The following is a 15,452-nucleotide window of genomic DNA, read 5'->3' as shown; positions in this document are numbered from 1 at the left end:
GCAGCAGTCCCGGGGGAGCTGCGCGAGAGGGAACATTGGTCCAACAGCTGCCAGTTATAACAGCTTCATAACAGTGATAAGTAGGCTAAATAACTCACCCTCCAGAGGTAGTCCAGTCCTATGAGCTCCAGGTCGTCCATCATGTAGGCCCTGCGTTTGGCCACCAGCTTGCCCTCCCGGCAGTTGACGGCCTTGAAGAACCTCTCAAAGCACTTCATGCCGTTCTCCGTGAGCAGAGACGGATCCAGCTGCAGAACGTTGTTCTCAAAGAAGTCCTTGTTGATGTCCGGGTCCAGGTCTGGCTCGTCTCCCATCAGCTTGGAGTACCTGGGGATGAACAGAGTTGACTTGGTGTTTCTCGTGTTGAGAAAATTGAGAACATTTGAGTTGTTCTCTATGAATGAGACAAAGGAAATAGAAATATGTTGTAGCCATATTCACCCTTTCGAGGTGATAATAATATTGACGATGGCAGCGTACCATTTGAAGCAGGCCTCTCGGTCACAAAGAAAGACTGCGTTCTCGGCCAGACACTTCCAGATCTGTTTTGCCTGAGGAGCACAGAGCCACAACTGGCCGTCCTTCAGCAAGAACCTGGGGACAACACAGACGCATACATGAACCATTATGATCAGACTACAGTGGCTCAGTTCACCGTTCACTTCCATTCATTGAATCCATGAAGATGAAGAGCTGGGTCGTATTCATTAGGTTACGCAATGGAAAACGTTTTAAAGGGCTTTGCAATGGAAAACAGAAAAGAGCGCGTCGGTCTCTGCCGGTTACAGTCTTTTCTTCTGTTTGGTGCCTAATGAATACTGCCCTGCGGATGTGATGTCATACCTCAGGAAGTTGAGTCTCTCCTGGACTTCCTGTACGTGGCTGTAGCGGCTCCCTACCCTCACCGTCTGGGGGTCAAACTCCGTCTGCTCGGCTACACGACAGACACAATCATCTATGTGAGGGCTCAAGGTGCATCTTTCAATTGTACCCAACTGCTGAGGTTTTTCCAAATGGAAATCTAACATGCTAATTGCCCCAGGGTTAGAAAAAGAGGGTAGAGAACATAGAGAAATAGTATTTAAGATTTTCTGCTATCAGAAAAGTCTGAAAGTCAAGAATGAGGCAATCGTGATGAATGAGAAAATGTCCCCTCCTGTGTGAGGTGGTCCATACCTTTAGAGAACTGCCTCATGGTCTCCATGTAGGCAGAGAGGTTCTCAGCCACCAGCGTGACCAGGGCATGGTTGTGTTGCAGCTGGTTGATCAGGTCATGACGATAGAACACATGAGGACTCCTCTGGGTCTGACTGTAGAGCAGAGAGAGAGAGAGAGAGAGAGAGGGGGATGGAGAGAGAGAGCGAGAGAGAGAGAGAGAGGGATGGAGAGAGAGAGAGAGAGAGAGAGAGAGCGAGAGAGAGAGAGAGAGGGATGGAGAGAGAGAGAGAGAGGGATGGAGAGAGAGAGAGAGAGGGATGGAGAGAGAGAGAGAGAGAGAGAGAGAGAGAGAGAGAGAGAGAGAGAGAGAGAGAGAGAGAGAGAGAGAGAGAGAGAGAGAGAGAGAGAGAGAGAGAGAGAGAGAGAGAGAGAGAGAGAGGGGATGGAGAGAGAGAGAGAGAGAGGGGGATGGAGAGAGAGAGAGAGAGAGAGAGAGAGGTGGGAAGGAGATAGACAGAAAGGTTCAGAGACTTTAGTCACCATGTCTATGACAGGCCGACAACATCAACTTTTACCCCCACTCCTACTAATGAAATTATTACAATAATTTATCTGCAGAATAAGTGGAATTTTGTTGCTTCTCTGCATCTGTAGTGCAAAGAAAGCAGTATTGGTATATCCAACATTCTAAACAGTACCCCATGATCTGTGTGTGTGTGTGTGTGTGTGTGTGTGTCTGTGTGTGCAGAAAGAGAAATGGTGAGGAATTTCATTCTTAAAATCACTACGATGTGTTTAGGAAATGTGAGTAAGCAGTGCTCCCAGAAATGCCCCCAAAATGTCACCCTGCAAACAGTCGGTGATTGAAGCTAAGAGGAGCCGGTGCAGAAAGAGACGCTTTTGAGTGCATCTCAAATTACACCCTATTTCCCATGTAGTGCACTACTTTTGTATGCAATTCCCCATGTAGTGCACTACTTGACAAGAGCCTTTTGTGGCTCTGGTGAAAAGTAGTGCACTATTTGGAGTCATTTGTGGCTCTGGTCAAAGGTAGTGCAGTAGTGTATATGGAATAGGGTGTAATTTGAGGTTTACCTTGAGAAAGGTTTGCTAAAGCAGATTTATGAATGAAAATAAACATTACAGATCTGTTGTACCATCTGAGAGAAAGAGTGAATTTAGACATTTTTTACAATTTCAAATAACAAAATGGCCATAATATCCCCCAAATTAGCTGTCAACTTACCCCACTAAGTTCGTTTGTATGTTAATAGGCATTTTCTTTCTGAAAAACAACAGGCATGTGGTGTGCTACATATTTGCTGCATTTACCAATGCTACTTCAGTCAGTACAACTGCATGTTATTAAAAGCAGCACCTAATTCAACAATATCTATGCTACTTTGAGAACTCAGCGTTTAAGAAGCAAGATACAGTACATTCGCTCGGTTTTAGTCTAAGAATGTTCACTGTTCGATCAAACTGGATGGCAAGGTCAAATCTCAGACTGTTAACAGAAAATGCCTGTTTACAAAAGAGTTGGCATGCTTCAGCCCCTCTGGAAATGTGATTAAAATGCCATTCTTTAAAGGCGTAGAGAAAACGTATAACCAAGCATAGCATCCTGAGCAAAACAAAAATTAAAGTGGGGTGAATATCTAAAATGTTGCAGATAGAAATCTAAAGTATAGAGCTGACAAAGAAGCATGGCTGCTATACAGTGTACATTTCTTTCTGTTATGTCCTTCTGAATTATCCTAAATTTGTACTCATTCCGTTTCTATATCTTTGTAAATCACAAGCATGTTCAACAGAGTTTATAAATGATGTCTCCCTCCCAGCCCGTAGTTGAACTCTGACCCTGTCCATTCCTTTACCTGAGATTCTGAGGAGCCTCTCCGAACAGGCTACAGATCTCTCGGATCTGCTTTAGTGCAGGAATCACCCATTTGTCATTGGTGCGCAACTCTTCTATGAAGCGATCGATCCACTGGATCTTCTGCGTGTCTCTATCCTGAAATGAACATCAACATCAACAGTATTCAAGGAACACACACACACACACAGCCATAAGCCAGTCCTTGCTAGCACCCCAACATACCCCTAAAAACATTGGCTGGTTCTCAATACCTTGAGCCGTGTGGGAAAGCAGTCGCCTGGCTCTTGACTGGTACCTAGTATTACCTGAGAGCAACTGTAGTCCAGTATCTTGATGTGAGCACTGAGGGCCTGGTCCATGATGTCTACAGGCACGTCGTCGCTGTGAGCCAGGTTCCACAACAGGTTCAGCACCTTGTGGTGAGAGGAGGAGAGGAACCTTCAGTACTCATATCCAAATGGAGCAGAGGAGGAGAGGAACCTTCATTACTCATATCCAAATGGCGCACAGGAGCTAGAAAAATACATCTCTTTAACCCATGTTTACCTTGTGGGCCATCACTCCATCCTTGTCGTCCTCCGCCAGACGACGGATCAGCTCCAACAGCTTCTCACGCTGCTTCTTACTGGCGTTCGTCCAACTCGCCTGCAGACCGCAAACAAACCACCACAGGGGTTAGGAGAGCAAAGTGTGTGTGTGGGCTTCCTCGTTGGTACCGGAAAGTCCCCACAAGGATAGTAAAACAAGTAAAATGATCCCTCGTGAGGACATTTCCCAGGTCCCCACGAGGACAAAAGCTATTTTAGGTTTAGGGGTTACATTTCGGGTTTAAGTTTAGGGTTAGGAGTTAAGGTTAAGGGAAATACATTTCTGGTCCCTACAAGGATAGTGAAACGTGCTGTGTGTGTGTGTGGAGAGAGGTCTCACCTTGAAGCAGTCAAAGAGGTGGTCAAGCTGCTCAGGAGAGAAGTCCCAGGCCAGCTTGGCCAGAAGGTCGTGGACGTTCTTCACGATGGCCTCATGTTTACCAGCCTGCCGGTGGAACAACATGTCAACAAAAAATGTCAACAAACAACATGTCAACAATCACACTGCTGGATTATCTGTTTTCAGCCTTACATTTCACATGGGGCACATTAACGCCATTTCATGGACCGAGCCATGCTTAGGTAAGGGCGTTTTCAGCAAATCAACCCCAAAGACCTGGAAATGCCCCAGGTAAGACGAAGGATTTCCCATTCTGTCGTAAGAGCTGTTACGGGTCATATCCCCTTCACCTGAACCATGCACAATATGTGTGATCATCAATGATTTTCTCTCTTCAAACGCATGCACTAACACACGCAGGCACTGTACCTGTGCAGCCCAGATGTTGTCCAGATCCTGCATGGTAAGAGCTTTCTCCTTGATGACGAAGCGGAGTATCTTCTCTAGTTTCTCTACGTACTGAGGCTGGTGGAGGCTGTCCCTCAGCACAATAGACAGGATGTGGTTCTGCTGGATCCACTCCTGACAGATAGACAGACATCTTTCAATCTCCATCAGTTCTGCCGACTACGCCACCACAAACCACACTACGGTATACTCTCTATACTACACACTTTGTGAAAAGGCGCTTGTGTAGCGTTAAACAAATACATTTAACTTCATTTTGTATGTGTGTATTCATGTTCGCTGACAATTATTATTACTAAATAAAAAATACATAGATTTGATTGATTGATGGTTAACTCACCGCCATGCGTTCTGCAGTTAGCCACTCCTCCTCCTCGGGGTTGCCATGCCGATGTGTGTAATAGGACACACTGGAGATTACCTTGTTTACTTCGTTTAGTGCATTCATTTTGCCGTTAAAAGAGGAAATTTGCAATAACCTGCAGATGAAAACATAACCACCACAGATTACTATCAACAAATAGTTCACATAGGGGCAATTCCTAACTAAAATCCACAAGCATTACTCAAATTTTTACATTGACATCAATACACGATGCGTGCACGTATCTCAGGTTAGCGTTCAGCCAATAGTTACCAAGACAGGTGTTTTAAAACAAAACCTTTAGGACAGTTTGGCCTGAAGCGAACTCACCTAAGAATCATTTTTAACCTAAATATTTCTAAGTTCTTGACAGTCTCCTCCTGCCCAGGCACCTTGGAAGCCAGGTTCTTCAGGGACTTGATGATCATGGACAGGGCATCGTTTTTGGCTTCGTTCTTGGCTTCCTTCTTCAGTTCCTCGTCCGTCAGGTTCTCCAGGAACTGAGGAACCATCTCGATGACGGGCAGGAAGTACTTCTTCACCGTGTGCAACGTGAGGAACTCGTAACACTGCCCGAAAGGCCTGGAGGACAAAACAACACAGTCACAACACATCCAGTAGACCATGCTGTTCCCATAGCTCTATTGGTTGAAGCATGACTCTTACAACACCAGAGTTGTGGGTTTGATTGCTCTATGGGCCACATTAAAGTGTCCGCTAAATGACCACATCTATCTAGTCATGAAGACAGACCCGTCACAGCAAGAGCCTGAGGCCTTCTTTAGCGATGGCACGGTGGGATGTTACACACTGGTGGTGAATGGTGTGAGTTAGCCCCATATAATGTAGAAAGCACTGAAGAGCTAGTGAAACATGCTCTTTAAATGTCATCCATTAAAGTGTGTGTGTGTGTGTGAATACAGTGGGGGAAAAAAGTATTTAGTCAGCCACCAATTGTGCAAGTTCTCCCACTTAAAAAGATGAGAGAGGCCTGTAATTTTCATCATAGGTACACGTCAACTATGACAGACAAAATGAGGAAAAAAAATCCAGAAAATCACATTGGAGGATTTTTAATGAATTTATTTGCAAATTATGGTGGAAAATCAGTATTTGGTCAATAACAAAAGTTTCTCAATACTTTGTTATATACCCTTTGTTGGCAATGACACAGGTCAAACGTTTTCTGTAAGTCTTCACAAGGTTTTCACACACTGTTGCTGGTATTTTGGCCCATTCCTCCATGCAGATCTCCTCTAGAGCAGTGATGTTTTGGGGCTGTCGCTGGGCAACACGGACTTTCAACTCCCTCCTAAGATTTTGGTCCTCTGTAGCTCAGCTGGTAGAGCACGGCGCTTGTAACGCCAAGGTAGTGGGTTCAATCCCCGGGACCACCCATACACAGAAATGTATGCACGCATGACTGTAAGTCGCTTTGGATAAAAGCGTCTGCTAAATGGCATATTATTATTATTTTATATTATTTTCTATGGGGTTGAAATCTGGAGACTGGCTAGGCCACTCCAGGACCTTGAAATGCTTCTTACGAAGCCACTCCTTCGTTGCCCGGGCGGTGTGTTTGGGATCATTGTTATGCTGAAAGACCCAGCCACATTTCATCTTCAATGCCCTTGCTGATGGAAGGAGGTTTTCACTCAAAATCTCACGATACATGGCCCCATTCATTCTTTCCTTTACACGGATCAGTCGTCCTGGTCCCTTTGCAGAAAAACAGCCCCAAAGCATGATGTTTCCACCCCCATGCTTCACAGTAGGTATGGTGTTCTTTGGATGCAACTCAGCATTCTTTGTCCTCCAAACACGACGAGTTGAGTTTTTACCAAAAAGTTCTATTTTGGTTTCATCTGACCATATGACATTCTCCCAATCCTCTTTTGGATCATCCAAATGCACTCTAGCAAACTTCAGACGGGCCTGGACATGTACTGGCTTAAGCAGGGGGACACGTCTGACACTGCAGGATTTGAGTCCCTGGCGGCGTAGTGTGTTACTGATGGTAGGCTTTGTTACTTTTGTCCCAGCTCTCTGCAGGTCATTCACTAGGTCCCCCCGTGTGGTTCTGGGATTTTTGCTCACCGTTCTTGTGATCATTTTGACCCCACGGGGTGAGATCTTGCGTGGAGCCCCAGATCGAGGGAGATTATCAGTCTTCCATTTCCTAATAATTGCTCCCACAGTTGATTTCTTCAAACCAAGCTGTTTACCTATTGCAGATTCAGTCTTCCCAGCCTGGTGCAGGTCTACAATTTTGTTTCTGGTGTCCTTTGACAGCTCTTTGGTCTTGGCCATAGTGGAGTTTGGAGTGTGACTGTTTGAGGTTGTGGACAGGTGTCTTTTACACTGATAACAAGTTCAAACAGGTGCCATTAATACAGGTAACGAGTGGAGGACAGAGGAGCCTCTTAAAGAAGAAGTTACAGGTCTGTGAGAGCCAGAAATCTTGCTTGTTTGTAGGTGACCAAATACTTATTTTCCACCATAATTTGCAAATAAATTCATTAAAAATCCTCCAATGTGATTTTCTGGGAAAAAAATCTCAATTTGTCTGTCATAGTTGACGTGTACCTATGATGAAAATTACAGGCCTCTCTCATCTTTTTAAGTGGGAGAACTTGCACAATTGGTGGCTGACTAAATACTTTTTTCCCCCACTGTATATATACGGGCCGACTCACTTGATAAGGGCAGCGATGATCTGGACGTTCAGTGCTTGGCCACTTATGAAGCGATCGTGCAGCGTTTGAAACCCGTTTAACGTGCCGAATTTGTTAATTAAATCCACCAACCAGCCCTGTGAACGAAGAGGAAAAAACAACAACACACTTGTTAAAAATAAATCAAAAAAGTTAAGAGATACTCACCATACTATCCACTCAAGCTGTTCAGTTATACAAATACATCCCTCAAGTCTCACAGCTGTTACACAGAAAAGCTTGGTTGAAGGGAAAATCAGAGGAAAACTGCCTGGCTTTTGATTCAACCCACAGACTCATATCAGAGGCTGCAGCAGTGTTTGTATTGGGCATCTACAGCAGACAGTGTTCACATTGACCACCCCCGGCCCACGCTCCATTCATCGCGCTTTTCATAGAAAAACTCACTCACTCTCTCTCCCTGGCAGCACCTAATCTAATTTAAACTCCACAACAGTCCAGACACCTCGAGTGCAGCCATTTGTTCTATTTCCATCTCTCTTATTTCCTACCCAGTCCACGGAGGGATCATCCTTTGTTTATGTGCACTGGCCCTAAGGCAAGGCCAGAGCAAAGAGCGCATTCGTTCAAAGAAAATAAATTGCAAAATAAAATAAAAAATAAAGCCTGTTCTCTGCATTTCTGTTGCTATGGCATCCAGAGGATATTTAATTTAGGCTCAATCCTAAAAATGGATTCAGACATTTCACACTGTGCCTATATGATGAGATTTGGCTGGGAAAGACAGACATTTACACAGTATAGCAAATATCACATCAGTCCCAGGACATAGTTTATTAAAACATCCTCAGTATATATTTTTGTTGATCCACCTTGTTACAAGAAAAGCCTCAACAGTAAATAGGGGAATTGTCCTTGAAGGTAGAGGGTTATATATTTAGCAAACTGACGATATAGACAAACTGAGTCAACATTTCTTTCCTTGGGAGAGTACTGGAAAATCAGAAGATCGATTATAGGGTCTTGGGGAAAAGTTGGGTTTATTAGTGATTTTGGAAAAATATCTTGGGGGGGAGGGTGGGTTAAGTTTGGGGCCGATGTGTTGCAGTCAAATATACGACTCCACGCCGGAGACCAGGGTTCAATTCATGTATCCACCCTTCCCGCCGTTTGTCTCCCCCTCTGACTTCCTGTTTCAATAAAGTGTCAATCGCTGAAAATATATATTTAAAAACAGTTTTGGGTCCTAAATAAGGAGTACATTGATAGAACAGGTGGTTGACCAAAGTGAGTAATAAAAGATCTTTGGGGGGCCTACCTTGAATTCAGACCCTACCTTTGGAGAGCGAGGGTCAGGGGGGCGGGCGAAGAGCTCGTCGTCTGCTAGCTGCGCCCCTGCGGGCACTGTCTCAGAGGGCCGCGTGCCATTGTAGATGTGGAACTTGCAGTGGGGGTTGAAGGCCATGGCCAGCAGCTCCAGCAAGGGGAACCAGTCCTGAGAGAGCTTGGCCACACACAGCTCCACCAGCCGGTGGGTGTTGTTGATGATACACCTCTGTGGATGGAGAGAGAGCGAGATCAGTGTAAGCAATAGGATGAAGGCTCCACATAGCCTCACTGAGGGCTTAGGGGGAGCTTCCTCCATATTGCTTACAACTACCCTGTTCCTTCAGAACACATTCCGAAGTCTGCGGTAGCAATGTATCAACTCAAAAGAGCCATCATATTTGCAGGGATGCGAATGGCCAGGAACTATGTCTATTGCAAGGTTTTCGTTAGGAAAATGTGGCACCGGACAACTTGACCGGGAAGATTTAAATATACCGGTCATTTGAGTTTTGGTTTATTTCATGACCATCATTTACGAGATTTGTAAATGTTTTCATTGTCTTTTGTTTGGAGTGCTCCATGTGAGTCCCGTGTAGCTCAGTTGGTAGAACATGGCGCTTGCAACGCCAGGGTTGTGGGTTCGATTCCCACGGGGGACCAGTATGAAAATGTATGCACTCACTAACTGTAAGTTGCTCTGGATAAGAGCGTCTGCTAAATGACTAAAATGTAAATGTGTCTGGTTTCTCTGTCCTGATAATGTTGAGGGAGCGCGTGTCTCAGCATGCATAGAAGTAACTGGCCTGCTGCGCAGAAATGTAAGAAAGTGTTTTTTTTTTACATCCATTGCGAATGATAATATATTAAAACTATAGTTTCTTATAGTAAGCTATTTTAAAACTCTTTCCAACAATCTCCCCCTCGATATTCACAATCCTCAGTGTGAAAGAGCTTATAGGCCTACTGCTGCATTGGCCTATAGGCTATGAGTTCCATGCGCTCATTTCTTTAGCCGCCAATGGACCACGATGTATCAGGCTGGTGATCTCGCATTAGTTGACTAACTTTTCGATTTTTATCATTTTAATTCAGATTTGTATGATTAACCACGTGACAATGACTTTCAGAAACTAAAACTTTATTATTGAAATGAAACTGTTCCATGAAAATCCTCATAAAAATCATAATTGGCACGCAGAACGGTAGAAATGGTACGATACATTGTAAGGGGGGCACAGCAGTCAGCTGAACCTGGGGCTAGAGATAGGGCTGGGCTGTCAAGAGTGGGTGACTCACGCTCCACTGAGAAAGGCTATTCAGTATCAATGTCACCGAGTTAAAGAACAGAAGAGCCAAGCCAAAGCCACTTCCTCCGATGAAAAGAGCATTGATCACCGCTGGTGTTCTCCCTGTTCATTCTCCCTTCTTTCATCCACCACAAGGGCCCAGATAGCAAACTGAATTTAGACTGAGGCAGAGAAATGTAAGCCACCTGCTGAGCTTTCAACAGAGGACAGAAATCATCGATCAGATCTCAACAGCAGGGTGCTTCTGGTGACATCACTCCCCTTACCAAATCCCTGTTTGAATACTTCTTCAGAAATGCATCCTTCCTTCCTTGAGTTAATCACACAATTAACACAATTGGATGGGCGAAAATAGGAGTTCCACTGAATAGGTTTCACCAATCCAATTGTGTCAAATGAGTGATTAGCCTAAGGAAGGGACTGGGAGGAGGATGGGTTTTCAAAGTATTGGAAGAGGGCCCATGACTCCTTGAAAAACAGTGGCCATTGCTTTTGAAAGCACAATCCTGATGAAATCAAATGGAATAAAAGAAAGACTCACATGTATCTCAAACTTCCACCCACTGACGGCCTCGTCTGTGAGGATCTTGGTGAAAGAGATGGTCAGGCCGTCTCTGAAAAACCTCTGGCACGCCTCACACTTCACATCAAGTTCTATACAGACAGAAAACAGACAAGAATTAAGTGCATGGAGATATTGTACTACCACAGATATATTTTTTCAAGGGCTGCAGGTCAAATATCAATCTAAAGAGAAACTACGCGGCTGACATTTTAATGAGTCGTTGACAAAGTGCAAGTACGCTAAAAGAGAGTCGGCTATCAAGCTAGTCTAAACTCCATACAACGTGGTTGAAATACATTGCTGTCAATGCGATTTCAGATGTGTACATAGCCAAGGACAAGCTTTCTATACCATCTTGATTGCCTTAGTTCAAAAAATTTAGTAGTGATTTGAGAAATAGAATTAGCTAATATTCTTACCCTTTTTACTAAGCTCTATAGCAGCTTCTAGAAGAACCTCTAACTCTCCCTTTGGCAGAACTGGAACCACCCAGCGGGGTCTGGAAACACAAAACATCCACATGAATACAGAGATACACATTCCTCCTCACAATCACACAGCACTTAGTATCACACACTGCGTATTGCCGCTTTCCATGTTATCTGTTGTCTTTAGCTTGTGAGGTGTGGAAACTCTGTTTGTTGCTTTTATGGATTTTGTTTTGTTGCTTTTTGTGCTATTGCTCTGTGTCTGCGTGCTACGTGTTGCTTGTCCAATGTTGCTGTCTGTCTGCATGCTACGTGTTGCTTGTTTTAGGTTGCTATTTGTCTGCGTGCTACGTGTTGCTTGTCCTTTGTTGCTCAGTCTGTCTGCATGCTACGTGTTGCTTGTCCTATGTTGCTCAGTCTGTCTGCATGCTACGTGTTGCTTGTCCTAGGTTGATGTTTGTATGCGTGCTACGTGTTGCTTGTCCTTTGTTGCTCAGTCTGTCTGCATGCTACGTGTTGCTTGTCCTATGTTGCTCAGTCTGTCTGCATGCTACATGTTGCTTGTCCTAGGTTGCTGTTTGTCTGCGTGCTACGTGTTGCTTGTCCTATGTTGCTCAGTCTGTCTGCGTGCTACGTGTTGCTTGTCCTATGTTGCTGTCTGTCTGCGTGCTACATGTTGTTTGTCCTATGTTGCTGTCTGTCTGCATGCTACGTGTTGCTTGTTTTAGGTTGCCATCTGCATGCTACGTGTTGCTTGTCCTAGGTTGCTGTCTGTCTGCATGCTACGTGTTGCTTGTCCCATGTTGCTGTCTGTCTGCGTGCTACGTGTTGCTTGTCCCATGTTGCTGTCTGTCTGCGTGCTACGTGTTGCTTGTCCTAGGTTGCTGTCCGTCTGCGTGCTACGTGTTGCTTGTCCTAGGTTGCTGTCTGTCTGCGTGCTACGTGTTGCTTGTCCTAGGTTGCTGTCTGTCTGCATGCTACGTGTTGCTTGTATTAGGTTGCTGTCTGTCTGCGTGCTACGTGTTGCTTGTCCCATGTTGCTGTCTGTCTGCGTGCTACATGTTGCTTGTCCTATTTTGCTGTCTGTCTGCGTGCTACGTGTTTCTTGTCCTAGGTTGCTGTCTGTCTGCGTGCTACATGTTGCTTGTCCTATTTTGCTGTCTGTCTGCGTGCTACGTGTTTCTTGTCCTAGGTTGCTGTCTGTCTGCATGCTACGTGTTGCTTGTCCTAGGTTGCTGTCTGCGTGCTACGTGTTGCTTGTCCCATGTTGCTGTCTGTCTGCATGCTACGTGTTGCTTGTCCTAGGTTGCTGTCTGTCTGCATGCTACGTGTTGCTTGTCCTAGGTTGCTGTCTGCGTGCTACGTGTTGCTTGTCCTAGGTTGCTGTCTGTGTGCTACGTGTTGCTTGTCCTAGGCTGCTGTCTGCGTGCTACGTGTTGCTTGTCCTAGGTTGCTGTCTGCGTTCTACGTGTTGCTTGTCCTAGGTTGCTCTGCATGTGTTCACTGCTCATTGTTTGTCTGTATGTTATTGGAATAGTTTTTAATAACCTGCCCAGGGACTGCGTTTGAAAATCAGCCGGCTGGCTAAAACCGGCACTTTTACTGAAACGTTGATTCATGTTTCACTGTTCCTGTAAATTTAAACTCAATAAAATTAAAATAAAGTCCAGTTTGGCCGTGTGTGTAAGCATGTGGGTGTTTGAGTGTGTGTGTGTGTTTACCTGTTGATCATGTCGTCCAGCTTGGCCAGGTCTGTGTGAGGGAAGGCAGGCTCCTCCTCCTCCTCCAGCTGTGGGGGCCCGTCCCCATGACCCTGCTCATCCGGGGGGCTCACTGGAGAGTTCTCATTGGACGAGTTAGGGGATGACGTCTGAAACACACAATCAGAATATAGGGCAGAAATTCACAAACAATAGGGTTGGACGATACGGTATTTTACTATATACACCGGTATTGATGAACGGACCGGTTTGAGTCAATGTTAGTTTGTTAAATGTGATACACAACTCTGGCACGTGTAAATGTCCGTTGTTATAGTTTACTACCTCTCCTGCATGCTGCTTCCCACACCAAGCCCCCTCTCACTCAACGAGAGCATGTTGTTGCTCGACCATTGGGTCACGAGCACTTCACTCGCCGTTCACTCTGCATGGTCAGACGCAACACGATGCTGGTGACACGGATGCTGCTTTCAAAGCGTTCTACAATCACACTATTAGTTTGTGCATCTTACAGTCCGCAAACAGCTAGTTTGTTTTATCTTAGCACGTCGTGGCTAAAATAAATCCTGTTAGCCGCTAATGCTAATCGCTAGTTAGCTAGCTGTTAGTATGAGCAGCAGTGGTAGCGGCAAGTGTGTGTGTGTCTGTTTTGTGCATAGCTGAGCTGCAGAACTTGGGAAATGTGGGGGTGTGTAGAGAATGCTCCTTCTGCTTGGATGACCTACATAGCCAGCTTGCCTCTCACGTCTGGGTACGACTCATCTCTAACACTCTCTCTGTCTTTATCTATCACTCGGGAGCTTGTGTTCATTGTATCCTTCCGCCTCCCTCCCAGTCTGCCTCTCTTCCCCTCTCCCCCCTCCCTCCCTCCCTCCCTCCGCTTAGGTGTGAGCACTGACTGTTGAAGGAAAAACTGTGCTGTAGTGTTTCCCACACACACACACTCTGTCATAACCTGTGGAGGGAGGAGGGAGGAGGGGGAATAACTCAACTACATGCGTCTCTGTACTGCTTCTGTGACACTGTGGGCCGTTGGTGCAGTAACACAGTGTCACAGACCAACACTCAGGTCTAAACAAAACATCATTACAGTATTCGTCAAACATATCCTGTGTTATGGTTTCAGAGGCTAAAACAGGTTGGATTCATATTTGGAGTTACCGTTCAATGATTCAGGAGAGCTTTTTGCCCCAGAGGAGGGAGTTAGTCTCATACTATGTGTTTCAGCAGAAAGACGAGCACAGGATGAGGGGAGGGGGGCAACAGGGGAATGAAAGGGAGAGAGGAGATAACAGGGCTCCAGACTGTGACCATTTATTAAATGTCCTATTTTTGGGGCAGATAAAATCATGAATTTGTTCAACAGTAAAGTGCATTATCACATCAAATCAATTTTTATGCCACATGCGCCGAATACAACAGGTGTAGACCTTACATTGAAATGCTTACTTACAAGCCCTTAAACAACAATGCAGTTAAGAAAAATAAGTGTTAAGTAGAAAATAGATATGTAAAAAATAATTAAAGAGCAGCAGTAAAATAACAGTATGGAGGCTATATACAGGGGGTACAGGTACAAAGTCAATGTGCGGGGGCACAGGTTAGTTGAGGTAATATGTAAATGTAGGTAGAGTTAGCGACTATGCATAGATAATAAACAGAGAGTAGCAGCAGCGTAAAGGGGTGGGGGACAATGCAAATAGTCTGGGTAGCCATCCTCATGATTCATGTAATAAAAGTGTCTGCCCTGCCGCTGTGCCTGCCTGTTTGCTGGGGCCGGCTGCTGGAATAAGCGAGCTGCTCACACTCCCTCTCCCCCTTCCTGTGCCCCTCGTGACTGTATAACATTTCAAAATGCAATTGCGGGGGGGGGGGGAACACATTTGGAAGCAACTAGCTATCCATATTAAAGAATGGATGGTCTCAGCTTTCTGTAGGTATAATTTTATATACAATCAAGATATCTGATATGGCTTTGAAATACGGAGCTCGCAAAATTGCGCATCCGCTATCGCAAGTGCACTAGGCCTCATAGTAAAGTTTACTGTTCGATTAATACATGGCTACTAGCAGTAGGTATTATATTTAAAGTTAATGATCAAGCTAATGTGTTTTGAGTTTCACTTTTTCAGATGGTGAATTAGCACCAATTGAATTAGCCCTATACATAATATTAGCACAACTAAAGATTAAGGCAAATTCATCTCTATTGAAAATAAAAATAATAATAATAATAATAATAATAAATATAAATATATATATATATATATATATATATATATATATATATATATATATACACACATACATACACAACCGGTCAAAAGTTTGGACACACCTACTCATTCAAGGGTTTAACACATATGGAATCACGTAGCAACCAAAAAAGTGTTAAACAAATCCAATTATTTTATATTTGAGATTCTTCAAATAGCCACCCTTTGCCTTGATGACAGCTTTGCACACTCTTGGCATTCTCTCAACCAGCTTCATGAGATAGTGACCTGGAATGCATTTCAATTAACAGGTGTGCCTACTTAAAAGTTAATTTGTGGAATTCCTTTCCTTCTTAATGCATTTGAGCCAATCAGTTGTGTTGTGACCAGGTGGGGGGGTATACAGAAGATGGTC

The 15,452-nt window shown here is 44.6% G+C and overlaps 1 protein-coding gene across 7 annotated transcripts in view; it reads right to left on the bottom strand.

Annotated features, from left to right (window-relative positions):
- Window positions 1-15,452, bottom strand: part of LOC311144019 (ubiquitin carboxyl-terminal hydrolase 9X-like) — a 79,168-nt gene that overhangs the window by 48,580 nt on the left and 15,136 nt on the right. For 2 of the 7 annotated variants that reach the window (XM_084179934.1, XM_084179935.1), the window contains exons 3-19: window positions 12,822-12,970; window positions 11,092-11,171; window positions 10,649-10,761; window positions 8,790-9,026; window positions 7,493-7,608; window positions 5,127-5,378; window positions 4,773-4,911; window positions 4,394-4,546; window positions 3,965-4,069; window positions 3,584-3,682; window positions 3,343-3,450; window positions 3,036-3,172; window positions 2,405-2,443; window positions 1,177-1,310; window positions 844-934; window positions 481-594; window positions 99-327 (exon numbers count right to left, since the gene is read on the bottom strand). In XM_084179934.1, the coding sequence (XP_084036060.1) occupies window positions 99-327; window positions 481-594; window positions 844-934; window positions 1,177-1,310; window positions 2,405-2,443; window positions 3,036-3,172; window positions 3,343-3,450; window positions 3,584-3,682; window positions 3,965-4,069; window positions 4,394-4,546; window positions 4,773-4,911; window positions 5,127-5,378; window positions 7,493-7,608; window positions 8,790-9,026; window positions 10,649-10,761; window positions 11,092-11,171; window positions 12,822-12,970 (2,295 nt within the window). The remainder of the gene's footprint in view (window positions 1-98; window positions 328-480; window positions 595-843; window positions 935-1,176; window positions 1,311-2,404; window positions 2,444-3,035; window positions 3,173-3,342; window positions 3,451-3,583; window positions 3,683-3,964; window positions 4,070-4,393; window positions 4,547-4,772; window positions 4,912-5,126; window positions 5,379-7,492; window positions 7,609-8,789; window positions 9,027-10,648; window positions 10,762-11,091; window positions 11,172-12,821; window positions 12,971-15,452) is intronic. The other 5 variants (XM_084179936.1, XM_084179937.1, XM_084179939.1 and 2 more) reach the window with 3 other exon arrangements.

Source organism: Coregonus lavaretus (genome assembly GCF_964263955.1).
Source record: "Coregonus lavaretus genome assembly, chromosome: 16".
NCBI classification, from domain to species: Eukaryota; Metazoa; Chordata; class Actinopteri; order Salmoniformes; family Salmonidae; genus Coregonus; species Coregonus lavaretus.
Note: the sequence above shows the minus strand (reverse complement) of the source record. Positions and strands in the feature narration are given on the sequence as shown.